The sequence below is a fragment of the Marmota marmota genome, unplaced genomic scaffold (genome assembly GCF_001458135.2).
Source record: "Marmota marmota marmota unplaced genomic scaffold, marMar, whole genome shotgun sequence".
NCBI classification, from domain to species: domain Eukaryota; kingdom Metazoa; phylum Chordata; class Mammalia; order Rodentia; family Sciuridae; genus Marmota; species Marmota marmota.
The window spans coordinates 25,236,902-25,250,728 of record NW_025999869.1 but is presented as its reverse complement, the minus strand read 5'-3'; the positions used below and the strand labels follow the sequence as shown (position 1 = coordinate 25,250,728).

At 36.6% G+C, this 13,827-nt stretch overlaps 1 protein-coding gene across 1 annotated transcript in view; it reads left to right on the top strand.

The window, feature by feature from the left end:
* Nucleotides 1-13,827, top strand: part of Cdkl3 (cyclin dependent kinase like 3) — a 50,922-nt gene that overhangs the window by 8,018 nt on the left and 29,077 nt on the right. Inside the window, 1 exon segment of the mRNA XM_048783696.1 lies at nucleotides 1,967-2,145. Coding sequence (XP_048639653.1) covers nucleotides 1,967-2,145 — 179 coding nt within the window.

Here is a 13,827-nt window from a genome sequence, read left to right as displayed (position 1 = left end):
TGTGATTTTATATATATATCTCCAAAAGCACATGCAGCAAAAGCAAAAATAGACAAATGGAATTACATTAAACTAAAAGCCTTCTTTTAGTTTAATTTCTTAACCAAAGAAACAACTTGCAGAGTGAAGAGACAACCCACAGAAGGGGAGAAATGTTTGAAAATAATACCTCTGATGTTGACTTAACATTCAAAATATATAAAGAATTTAAACAATGCAACAGGTAAACTGATTTAAAAATGGACAAAGGATATAAACAGATATTTCTCAGTCAGGCTCAGTAGCACTTGCCTTTAATCCCAGTGGTCCTGTAATTCCAGCAGCTCAGGAGGCTGAGGCAGGAGGATTGCAAGTTCATAGCCAGCCTCAACAATTATAGTGAGGCCCTGAGCAACTTAGCAAGACCCTGTCTCAAAATAAAAAATAAAAAAGGGCCATGGATATGGCTCATTGATTAAGCACCTGCGTTCAATACCCAGTAAAAGAAAAAAAAAGGCATACAACCAGGCTCAGTGTAGCATGTCTGTAATCCCAGCTACTCTAGAAACTGAGGCATGAGTGTCACAATTTCAAGACCAATCTTTGGAACTTAGACTATTTCAAAATTTAAAAAGGCGGGAAGAAGGGGACAGTAACTCAGTGGTAGAGCACCCTCTGGGTCCAATCCCTAGAACGAGAAAAAAAGAAAAGAAGAGAACCTTTGCACAATGTTGGTGGGAATGCAAGTTAGTATAGACATTATACAAAACAGTATGGTGGTTCCCCAAAAATAGAAATTATGGGCTGGGGGTGTAGTTCAGGGATAGAGTACATGCCTAGCATGTGTAAAGCCCTGGATTCAATCCCCAGAAGTAAAATAAATAAGTAAAAAATAAAAAAAAATTAAACTTTCATATGCTCTATCAACACCACTAATATATATCCAAAGGAAATGAAATCAGTATGTCAAAGATACATCTATACTCTCTTGTTTATTGCAGAATTATTCTTTTTAAAAAATTTTTTTAGTTGTCAGTGGACTTTATTTATTTATATGCAGTGCTGAGAATCGAACCCAGTGCCTCACACATGCTAGGCAATCGCTCCGAGCAACAACCCCAGCCTGCATTATTCTTCTTTAAAATATTTTTTTCAGTTGTAGATGGACACAATATCTTTATTCATTTATTTACTTTTATGTGGTGCTGAGGATTGAAACCAGAGCCTTGCATGTGCAAGGCAAGCACTCTACCACTGAGCTACAGCCCCAGCCCAGCAGCATTATTCTTAATAACCAAGAAATGGAATTAAAACCAAAATGAAATAAGGCACAGGACAAATATAATGTGATTTCACTTATATGTGGAATCTAAACAAGTTGAACTCAGAGTGAATAATGAATAGTTGGGTAGAGAGTATAAGAATATATCTTCAAGAGGATTAGCTGTGAAAGAAATGAGAAGGACAGTAACTGGAATGGGCCATGGGGTTAAAGGAAAGTTAAAATTTCCTAAGTGCTTTTGATCTTATAGAAATGTGATTTACCTTTTTAGTATTATGTCTATCTTGGCTTCCTTCCTTCCTTCCTTCCTTCCTTCCTTCCTTCCTTCCTTCCTTCCTTCCTTCCTTTCTTGTACTGGGAATTGAACCTAGGTGTACTCTACCACTGAGCTACATTCCCAACTCTTTTTATTTTTTATTTTGAGACAGGGTCTCACTAAGTTGCAGAGGCTGGCTTTGAACTTGCAATCCTCCTGCTTCAGCCTCCCAAGTAGCTAAGATTACAGGCATAAAACATCATGCTAGGCAGGTTTTATTTAATTTTCAAGTGATGGATAGGTAAGAATTGAAAATATGTAACTATTTTTACATGTGCTAAGGAAATAAATTCATTGTCTTAACTAGATTTTCTCAGTGTAATTTTTGAGAGATTTTCTTGAAAATGAAATCTTATTTTAATATATTTCATCTTCTGTTTGTTTTTTAGATTATTCATCGAGATATAAAACCTGAGAATATTTTAGTATCACAGTCAGGAATTACTAAGCTCTGTGATTTTGGTTTTGCACGAACACTAGCAGCTCCTGGGGACATTTATACAGACTATGTGGCCACACGCTGGTATAGAGCTCCAGAACTAGTATTAAAAGATACTTCTTATGGAAAGTATGTATATTTGGGGAATCTGCCTGGCCTTTCCCAGGCATTTTTTTTTCCCCTAATACTGACATTCTCTGCCCTCTGGATCTAGATTGGGGCAAAGAAGAGGGACACTTCCAAGATAACAAAGATCCTATGAGCCCCTGTACTGCTGGCAACTGCTCTTGTGCTTAACCTCTGGTCAAATAGCTACAGCACCAGGAGACAGAGGCAGACGTCTCAGGGTATATCCATGCTTGCTTTAAGCTGAGCCATACCTTTGGAGATCTGCCCCCTCTGTTTATCTTTGGTCTCTACATTTTGCAAAGGTTTTAAATCATTTACCTCCCTCTGCCAGTGTTATAATAGGATCTGCCAAGTTTCCTGTTTCCTGGAAAAATGGCACCCTCTTTGCAAAGACTGGCAAATAGTAATTTTTAAATTGTACTGTTCTCAATGACTCAAAAAGGAGCATGGTCTCAGTCTAATGTAAAATAACTATCTAAAATACAAATAATCAGTCTTGAAGAACATAAAGGGGCAATGGTATACAATTTAATACTTTATTTAATAGAATTGCAGGGATAATTCTCATACACTTTTCCTGGAAACTATTATTCTGTTATGGTAATATCTAATATTGGCAGTGGAATGGAATCTAGGGCCCCACACATGCTAGGCAAGTGCTCTACCACTGAGTTATAATTCCAGCCCTTTTTATTTTGAGACAGGGTCTCATTAAATCATTCAGGCTGGCCTCAAACTTTCAATCCTCTTGCCTCAGCCTCCAGAATAGTTGGAATTACAGATGTGTGCCACCACACCCAGCTGGTGCTTTGGATTGAACCCAGAGCCTTGCACATGTCAGGCAGTCACTCTACCACTGAGCTACACCCCACCCCTTTTTTTATTTTTTATTTTGAGACAGGGTCTCACTAAGTTGCTGAGGGCTTCACTAAATGCTGCAGCTGGTCTTCAACTTGTGATCCTCCTGCCTCCTGAATCGATGGCATCACAGGCGTGCGGCACTACACCCAACCCATTCTCAGTTTAAATAAGAGCACACTGAGGCACAGAGGTAAAATAATTACCTGAAGTCATATAGCTGGTTAAGTCGCCCAGATTCTAACCTAGGTGGTCTAGATTCACAATGCATGCCCCCCAGTACTTTCTTCTTCTTTTTATGGTACTGGTGTTTGAACCTAGGTGAACATTATCCCTGAGCTATATTCCCATTCCTTTTTTAAAATTTTAAAAAATTTTGAGACACAGTTTTGCTAAATTGCTGAGGCTGGCCTCAAAGTTGGGATCCTCCTGTCTTAGCCTCCTGAGTCTCTGGGATTAGAGGGGTATCCAGGCCCAGAGTAAGTTTTCAATTGTACCTGTCACTGAGGCCCTGCACAAAACCATCTCTATGCCTCATCTGTGAAGTGATAATAATAATAGGACCCCCTTCATAGGTTTGTTGTGAGAATTAAATGATTTGATATACTAAAAGGATTAAAATATAGAAAATGCTCAATAAATGTTAGCTAATCTTATACAGAATATTATGAATTTTTCCCCCAATTTTTTTTGTCCCTAGGTATAATATAGCCTTTGTAAGATCTATGTCTTTTTTTTTTTATACTAGGGATTGAACCCAGGGGCACTTAACCACTAAACCACATCCCCAACCAACTTCATTTTTTTATTTTGAGATAGGGTCTCACTAAGTTGCTTAGGGCTTCCATAAGTTGCTGAGGCTAGCTTTGAATTTGCCATCCTCCTGCCTCCCGAACTGCTGGGACTACAGGTGTGCACCACCATGCTTTGTTTTCTTCTTAGTACTGTGGATTGAACACAAGGGCACTCTACCACTGAACTACATCCCAGCCAGATAGGGTTTCACTAAACTGCCCAAGCTGTCTACGAACTTGTCATCATTCTCCCTCAGTCTCCCAAGTTTCTGGAATTGCAGGCATGTGCAATTATTGATCTTATAGAATGTGCAAGACAAGCCTGGCAAAACCCTTTTCTGATACATTCTCTAGCACTATCCCTTGCTCTTAAATTGTATCCTTTCCCTAAATCTTCTGTTTTATCTGCCAATATTATGTCAGTTAATGTTAACATAGTTTCACTCTTTCTCTAGCTTTCTCTAGCCTTCTTTCACTCTCTCTTTTTTTTTTACTTCTTTCTAAAAGATGTGTTCCTTGAGGACAGACATAATCTGTTGTATTTTTCCATATTTTTAATTGGTGCATTATAGTTGCACATAATGGTGGGATTTGTTATTACATATTTGTACATGCACACAATATAACAATCATTTCACCAATATCATTCCCCAGTGTTTTCCCTTACTCTCCCTTTTTCCCTTTTCTGATCCCTTTCCTCTACTCTATTGATCACCCTTTGATTTTCATGAGGTTCCCCCACGTACCTTTCTTTTCCCTTTTCCTTTCTAGCTTCCACATGTGAGAGAAAATATATGCCCCTTCACTTTCTGAGTTTGGTTTATTTTGCTTACCAGTGTTCTCAAGTTTCACTGTCCTACAAATGATATACTTTCATTCTTTATGGCTGAATAAAACCACATTGTGTACATACACTACATTTTCTCTATCCATTCATTCATTATGGACACCTAGGCTGGTTCCATATTTTGGCTATTGTGAATTATGCTGCTATAAACATGGGTGTGGATGTATTGCTATAGTATGCTGACTTTAATTCTTTAGGATAAATAATGAGGAGTGGTATACCTGGTTCCATGCCTAGTTTTTTGAGTATCTGTTGTATTCCACATAGCCAAACTTGGTGCTTTGCACAGGATAAGGTTGGATTCTATTTCACATTGTGTTTGAAACAAATTTGTCAGTGAGTCTTTTCTAAAAAAAGTTGTAATTGTAATAAACAAACAAAACCAGACAGAAAACCTCATATAACAAATGTACAGTTGTGTACCATAAGATCAAAACTTGAATTTTGCTAGCTACCCCAAGAAACCCTTTGTAACCCATTCCAATTACAACCTGCTCCCTTCCCCCAAAACTAACCATAGTGTTGACTTTTATTGTAATCAATTCCTTGCATTTTCTAATAGTTTTATCATTCATGTGTACATTCATTTAGTTGAATGTAACCTTTTTAATGACAGCTTTTTAAAGATATGATTTGCATACCATATATTTCACTCATTTAAAGTGTTCAATTCAGTCATCTTTATTATATTCACAGAGTTGTGCAACCATAACCACAATAATTTTAGACCATATTTATCACACCCAAAAGAAATCCTGTATCTGTTTTTTATGTTGTTGTTGTTTGTTTGTTTTTTGTGGTACTGGGAATTATTGAACCCAGGGCCTTCAGTATGCTATGCAAGTGCTCTATCACTGAGCTACATCCCCAGTCCTTAAGCCTTATATTTATTAACAGTTGCTTTCCATTTCTTTCCAACCTCTCCAGGTCTAAGCAACTACTTATGTACTATTATTCTCTGTGCATTTGCCTATTCTGGATGTTTCATGTAAATGAAACTATACAATATATGGTCCTTTGAGACTGCCTTCTTTCATTTATACTCTTCAAGGTTCACCCATGTTGTACTCCATTTCTCTTTATAGCTGAATAATATTCCATTGTGTGGATATATCACGTCATCTACCCATTCATCAATTAATGAACATTTGGCTTTGTTCTCCATTTTTTTGCTATTAAAAATAATGCTGGGGCTGGGGTTGTGGCTCAGAGGTAGCGCACTTGCCTAGCATATGTGAGGCCCTGGGTTCGATCCTCAGCACCACATTAAAAAAATAAATAAAGATATGTGTCCACCTATAAGTAAAAAATAAATATTTAAAAAAAGAATAATGCTGCTGTCAACATTTGTGTACATGTTTTTGTATAGATAAATGTTTTCATTTCTTTTGGGGTATATACCTAGGAATTGGAACTGTGGGTCATATGGTAGCTCTGTTTAATCTTTTGAGGAACTGTCATACTGTTTTCCAAAGTGTTTCTATTATTTTCACATTCCTACAAGCTGAATATGAGTGTTACAATTTCTCTGTATCTTTGCTAACACTTATTATTGTTCTTTTTTTAAAAATATGGCCATCCTCACCTTTTTATTAAATCATCTTTAGGGAAAATTTTAGATTTATAGACAGTTTTCAAAGGATAGTACAGAGAGTTTCCATATATCCCTTACCCAGTTGCTTTTTATCCTAATGTTATGTTACCCATATGTGGTATATTTGTGAAAATGATGCTTGATTTTTGTATTTAAATAAGATTTGGTATGTTTTTAAAAATTCCTTTTAAGCTACAGGAATTTGGGGCTGGGGATGTAGCTCAGTGGCAGAATGAATGCCTTGCATGCAGTAAGGCCTTGGGTTTGATCCCCAGCACTCACTGCAAAACAAATGATAAGAAAACAATAAACAAAAAACTACAGAAATTTCCTTTATCTCTTTCTTTTCCTTACAGCTTATCTGTTAAGTCCAGATCATTTGCTTTGTCAATTTCTCACAGTGCAAATTTTGCTTATTGCATTCTTGTAGGGAAGTTCAATGTGCTTCCCTGACTTTATATTTTCTGGAAATTGGCAGCTAGATCCAGAGGCTGGAGAGTCTGAAGTTCAGTGCCTTTGGCAAGAAAACAGGCTTTATTTTCTTCTTTTAATAGGAGGCACATAATGTGATGCTAGCAGCTTTTAATCCTTAATGGCTAGATTCAACAACTCTTAGGGGTTTGCAAAATGGTGATCTTTTAACTGCATCATCCTTTTAAAATTTATTAGTTAGAATACTTTTATGAAGGGACATTTCTCCTCATTTGATTACTCAGGGATAATAGTTCATATATAGAAAGCAGAATAAATGCTTGATTTATCAATGTTTAAGATGAATTGGCTCCAAAAAATAGAGTTTGAAAGTCTACAATTAATTTTCTAAAAATATGACCAGGCCAGAGATGTAGTTCATTGGTACACTACTTGTTTAGCATGTGTGCAGAGTTCTGGGTTCCATACCCAGCATGGAACTCATGGACCTAAACTTATTTAATGGGTTTCTTTGCATTGCAGTTTTTGGGGCAAGAGAAAAAGGCCTTCTCCCACTCATCACAAGATCACAGGTACCCCGCCCCCCACAAGCATACAGGATTGAACCCAGGGGTACTCTACCACTGAATTACATCCCCAGACCTTTTATTATTTATTTGAGATAGGGTCTCAGTAAGTTGCCCAGGCTGGCCCTGAACTTGTGATCCTCCTGCCTCAGCCTCCTGAGTAGCTAAGATTTCAGATGTGTACCACCTAGATTTACTTTAAAAAATTGTATGTGGCATAGAAGCCTTCAGAAATGAAGACCCAAGGAAAACTTTTGTGTTTTTTTGCTAAGTATGATAAAAGATATGGGTAGTTGTGGAAAAACATGATTGTACTAAAAGAACATGATCTAATGGTAATAAACAGAGAGGGGAAACCCAGAAATGGCTGTTCATTCCAATTCTTCTTTCTTCTCTGTATAGCATACTCACTACCCCTACCTCCATAAGGGACAAGATCCCTCTGGCATGAGATAAAGTAGGAAGTCAGAGAATCAGGGAAAGTAGGTCAGAGAGTATCCTTTCTTATGACTTGTTTTGGGGGAGAGGAATTTTAGTTTTTATGACATACCTTGGGAAAGGGGGGAGAAAGGAGGGCAAGAGAAGGTCAGAGAGATCTTGCTTCTGAAGTTCTTCTGGTCTCTTTCAGTTCAAAGTACTCAGCATGTCAAGGAACCATATTTTGAGATAACATATTTGAGCACCTACACAGTATTTTTATTATTGAAGTTCAAAAATTTTCATCTTTGGCCAATGGAAGCCTTTCAAGGTGGTTCCTATGTCCTTTTAACATGACCCAGTATACAGTCTTTGATAGTTTCGTTGTTACTTAGCTGACAAGATGTTCTAGGCTTATTTTTACTTTTTTTTTTCTTTAGGGAGTCTGTCATATATAAATATCTTTTAAAAATCAGCTTTATAGTGATATAATTCACATACAATATAATTCACTCATTTAAAGTGTGAATTTCAGTAGTTTTTAATATATTTACTGGTAAGTGCAGCCATCACACAGTCAATTTTAGAACATTTTTATTACCTCAAAAAAACCTCATTCTCTTTACACCCCTGTATCTTGGACTCCTTTTGTCCAACTCTTGGCAACCACTAGTCTACGCTCTATCTTTGCAGTTTCCCTATTCTGAACTTTCATTTGAATAGAATCATATAATATGTGGTCTTTTGTGGCTGGCTTCTTTCACCTAGCATAATATTTTCAAAATTCATTCAAGTTGTAGCACATACTGATATTTCGCTCATTTTTTTTTCCTCCAGTGCTAGGGATTGAACCCAGAGCCTCATGCATGCTAGACAAGTGCTCCACCACTGAAACACCCCCCCACACCCCCAGCCAGTGCTTCATTCCTTCTCATAGCCAACGTAGTTCTCATATTCTGTAGTTTGGATTTAACATATTTTGTTTATTCATCTGCCCATTGATGAACCTTTACTAATTTTGCCTATGAATAATGCTGCTATAGACATTTATACTCTAGTTTTTGTGTGGACATATGTTTTCATTTCTCTTAGGTATACACCTAGGAATGAAACAATTGGATCATGTGATAACTACGTTTAATTGTTTGAACTGCCAGATTGTTTTCCAAAAGTCTTCATTATTTTATATCATTGTCAATAGAGTATGAGGGCTATAATTTCCCCACATCCTTTCCAACACTTGTTATTATATGATTTTTTTTATTCTAGCCATCCTAATGGGTATGAAGTGATATTTTACTGTATATTTGATTTACATTTCCCTATTGACTAATGATACTGAACATTTTTTTTTCTGGGCTTATGGACTCTTTGCTATCAGAGAAATTTCTGTTCAGAATCTTTTGAGTATATTGGGTTGTCTTTTTATTATTGAGTTATAAGAATTCTTTATATATTCTGTTCTTTATGCAATTCTTTATCAGACATGACTTGCAAATATTTTTGTGAATTAAACGTAGTTATCACATGATCCAATCATTTCATTCCTTCATTTGTGAATTTTCAACACTTTCTTCTTGATGATATGATTTTTCCCCTCAGTATTTGGGATTGAATCCAGGGGCACTCTACCACTGAGGTACATACCCAGACCTTCTTTTATTTTATTTGCAGTAGGGTCTCATTAAGTTGTTCAGGCTGGCCTTGAACTTACCTTCCTCCTGCCTTGGCCTCCCAAGTAGCTGGGATTACAGGCGAGTGCTCCTGTACCTGTCTTATAATTTTAGCTCTTGCATTGAGGTCTTTTATTCATCTTGAGTGAACTTTTGTACATGATATAAGGCAAGGGTCAGACTTCATTCTTTTGCATGTGGCTATTTATTTGGCCCAATACAATTTGTTGAGGAGACTTTCTTTTCTCTTGAATGGTTTTGGCACCCTTGTTGAAAATCAATTGACTGTGGATATAAGGGTTTATTTCTGAACTGTGGGTTCTATTCCCTTGATCTATATGTCTATACCATGTTGTCTTAATTATTGTTGCTTTATAGTAAGTTTGAAATCATAAAGTGTGAATATTTCTACTTTGTTCCCTTTTTTTAAATGAGTTTGTTTTTGCTATTCTGATTTCCTGGCAAATCCATATGAATTTTGGGATCAACTTCAGTCACTGGGACTCTGATAGGGATTGAATTACATCTGGGGATCAATTTGGAGATTATTGCTAGTTTAACAATATTGTAAGTCTATGAACAGAGGATTTTTTCCCACTTATTTAGATCTTCCTTAATTTCTTTCAACATTTTATACTTTTTACAGAATACATTTTGTACATCTTCTGTTAAATTTATTTCTAAATATCTAAATATTTCATTCTGTTTGGTGCTGTTGGAATGGAGTTGATTTCTTCATTTGCAGATTTTTTCATTACAAATATGTAAAATTACAACTGATTTTTGTATATTGATCTTATCTCCTGCAACCTGGATAGATTTGTTTATTAGTTCTCATAGCTATTTAGTGAATTTCCTAGGGTTTTCTATGCAGAAGATCATGTCATCTATGAACAGAAACAGTTTCACTTCTTTCCTGGTTGGGTCACTGCTTATTTATTCATTTATTTTCTAATTACCCTGACCAGAATCTCTAGCACAATGTTGGAGGGAAGCTGGGTACAATGGTAAGGGCCTGTAATTCCAGTGTCAGTAGGCTGAGGCAGGAGACCAACCTCAGCAACTTAGTGAGACCTTGTCTCAAAATAATAAAAAAGGCTTAGGATATAGCTCAGTGGTAGAGCACCCCAGGGTTCAGTCCTGTACCAAGTAGCTGGGATTACAGGCAAGTGCTTCTGTACCTGTCTTATAATTTTATATGTGTCTCACACACACACACACACACACACACACAATAAAATAAGGAATCAACAATGTTGAATAGAAGTGGCAGGAGCAAACATCCTGGTCTTATTCACAATGTTAGAGGGAAAGATTCCAGTCTTCAATAATTAATTATGATATTAGATGTAGATTGTCATAGATGCCCTTTATCAAACTGAGATAATTTTCTTTTATTCTTAGTTTGTTGAGTGCTTTTATCATAAAAAGGTATTATATTTTATCAAATATTTTTTTTGACTATTGAGATCATCAAAATATGAATGTTATTTTTATTCTATTGATGTATTGCATTTGTTGATTTTTGGATATTAAACCAACCTCATGTTCCTGTAATACATGCCAATTGGTCATATGTAATTCTTCTTAGGTGTTATTGGATTTTATTGAGAATTTTGTGTCCTTATTCATGAGGGATATTTGTAGTTTTCTTTTCTAATGATACCTTTGTCTGGTTTAAGTATCAAAGTAATTCTGGTCTTTAAAAATGAATTGGAAAATATTCCCTCTCTCTTGTTTCTCATTTCTTCTCGTCTTTCCTTCCCTCATTCTCTTCCTCCTTTCTTTTTTGTGGTACTGGGGATTGAGCCCAGGGTCTCATACATGTTAGACAAACATTCTGCCACTAAGCTACATTCTTACCCTTTTTTATTTTTTATTTTGAGAAAGGGTCTTGTTGTGTGCCTGAGGCTGGCCTCTAACTTGCAATCCTCTTGCCTCAGCCTCCTGAATAGATGGGATTACAAGTGTGTGCTACCATGCCTGTTCTTGAAAGGTTGTTTGATAGTTCTTAAAGAGTTCTTTAAATATTTGGTAGAATTACACAGTGAAACCATCTGGGCCTAGATTTTTGTTTGTGGATAGTTTTTGATTACTTACTCAATATTTTTGTTTGTTTTAGGTTTATTAAAATTGTCTGTTTTTTCTTAAGCCGGTTTCAGTAGTTTGTGTTTTCCTAGGAAACAATCTGTTTAATCAAAGTTATTTAATTTACTCATTGTTTGGTAGGTTGGCTAGCAACATGTTCTCCAACTTTTTGTTTATCTTGGAAAAAAATCTTAATTTTACTTCATTTTCAAAAAATAGGTTTCCTCAATATGGGATTTTGGGTTGACAGGGTTTTTTTGGAGCACTCTGAATTATATCACTGCTTCTGGGCCTCCATTGTTTGTACTGAGAAGTCTCCTTTTAGTCTGATTGGGGGTCTCCTTGTAAGTGATGATTCATTTTCTCTTGCTTTTCTTCTTGTTTTTGACTTTTGGCATTTTTACTATGGTATATTCCTTTGTGGTAGATCTCTTTGTATTTATCCTAGTTGGAGTTTGTTTGGCTTTCTGGATTTGTTGATTATTATTTTGCAGTAAATTTGGGAATTGTCATCCATTATTTCATTAAATATTTTTCTTCTTTTTCTTTCTCTTTTCATTTTGGTATTCCCAGATACATATGTATGTGTGTTTAGTAGTGTTGCACATTTGAGTCTCTTCTCCCCACTCTCATTTTTTTTATTCTCTATTCTTCAGCTTGCAAAATCTCCATTGATCTGTCTTTAAGTCCATGAATTCTTTCTTCTGCCTGTTCAAGCCTACTGTTGAGCCCCTCCAGTGAACTTTTCATTTCAGTTATTGTACTTTTCAATTCCAAGATTTCTCCCTGCTTCTCCTCCTGCCTCTTTCTCCATATATAATTTGTTTCTTGATTAATATTCTCTATTTGATATGAGATTGTCATTGTATCTTCCCATGCTTCTTTAATCATGCTTTCCCTTAGTTGTGTGAATGCATTTTTAATATTTATTTTGAAATCTTTTTCTGTTCAATCCAACATATGTTTACTCTTATAGTCAGTTTGGACAGCCTGCTTTTTTTTTCTTGCATATGAATAATTTCTCATAGATTTCTTGCATGCCTTGTATTTTTTTGCTGGAACCTCAGTATTTTAGATAACATATTCTAAAAACTCTGGGTACAGGACTTTCCACTCTGGGTCTTGCTATTGTTATTTTTTGTGTGTTATAGTGACTAGCTGAATTTTAGTGAAATTTGTTTCCTTCCACAAAAGTATTAAATCTGTATAGTTGCTCCTCAGGGAGTCACAGCTTTGGATAGGTCATGGTCACTCTGGGATGGCAATGGAATTAGTAATGTTATCTTTCTGTCTTCCCCTTACTGTTCCTAGCCATTGAATTCCACGAGATAAGCTGATTGCTCTATTGCTTTCAGAATTGGCATGGGGCTTAAATTGCACAATGAATTATTCCAATCACACTGTGGCTCCTTTGAAGGAATAATTTCTGTGATGGTCAATATTTAGTGTTTGTTCTGATTTTGAGAAGGCTTCTCTCAACTGGCTCATTTGATGGCTCTTTCCCACAAACTAGCTGAGATATAGTCTAGATTGAATTGTCATTTAATGCAGGAATCTCTACTCAGTTGCCTTTCACTGCATCCTCCACTGTTCTAGAGAGCACCCTTAGGCCTGAACTTTTCTACACTCAGTTGCAAATAAAGTCAACTCCTTTGGAAGAGATCAGAAGCCATCGATTTTATGGCCCTCTTCTTTTCCCAGGCAAAATCTCTGAAGTGTAGGGTTCTGGAGCTATTTTGGATTAAAGCAAATTTTATCTCTAAGCAATACTCTTTCCTCTAGGAGCTGAGTGCTCAGTGACTGGGAGGAGCAGCAGCCTGAGGTCCCCTTAGCTTGCTTCTCCCAACATGAAATCACTACTCCACGAGCCAGGTTGAGTGGCCCTAGTATTCTTGGTGTACTACACCCAATGTACAGCCATTATTCCATGAGTTGGGGCTTGGTGGGAGATGTGATCTTCGTCTTTTTTTTTTTTTGTATCTTTATTTTATTTATTTATTTTTATGTGTTGCTGAGACTCAAACCCAGTGCCTCACACATACTAGGTGAGTGCTCTACTACTGAACTACAATCCCAGCCCTTGACCCTCATCTCTCAACCTTATTCACCCAGGACTTAGCCTCAGCAACAGAGAGCTGGGCAAAGTATGAGCAATGCTGAAGTTCTGTTTCTCCAGGGAAGAAAGAACTTCAAACGGGAGCTAGTGAAGAGGTAGCCAGCCAGCTGTAGACTCAGAGCTGAGACTGGGGAAGGAGGGAATACACTTACTTCCTTACTAAATTTTCACAGTTTTTTGTTTGTTTTGTTGTTGGGTTTGTTTTTTTTTTTTTTTTTTCGCATGCTGAGGATTGTAGTTCAGTAGTAGAGCACTCAGAGACGGAGTGGTCGGCGTCTCTCAAGGCACACAGGGGAT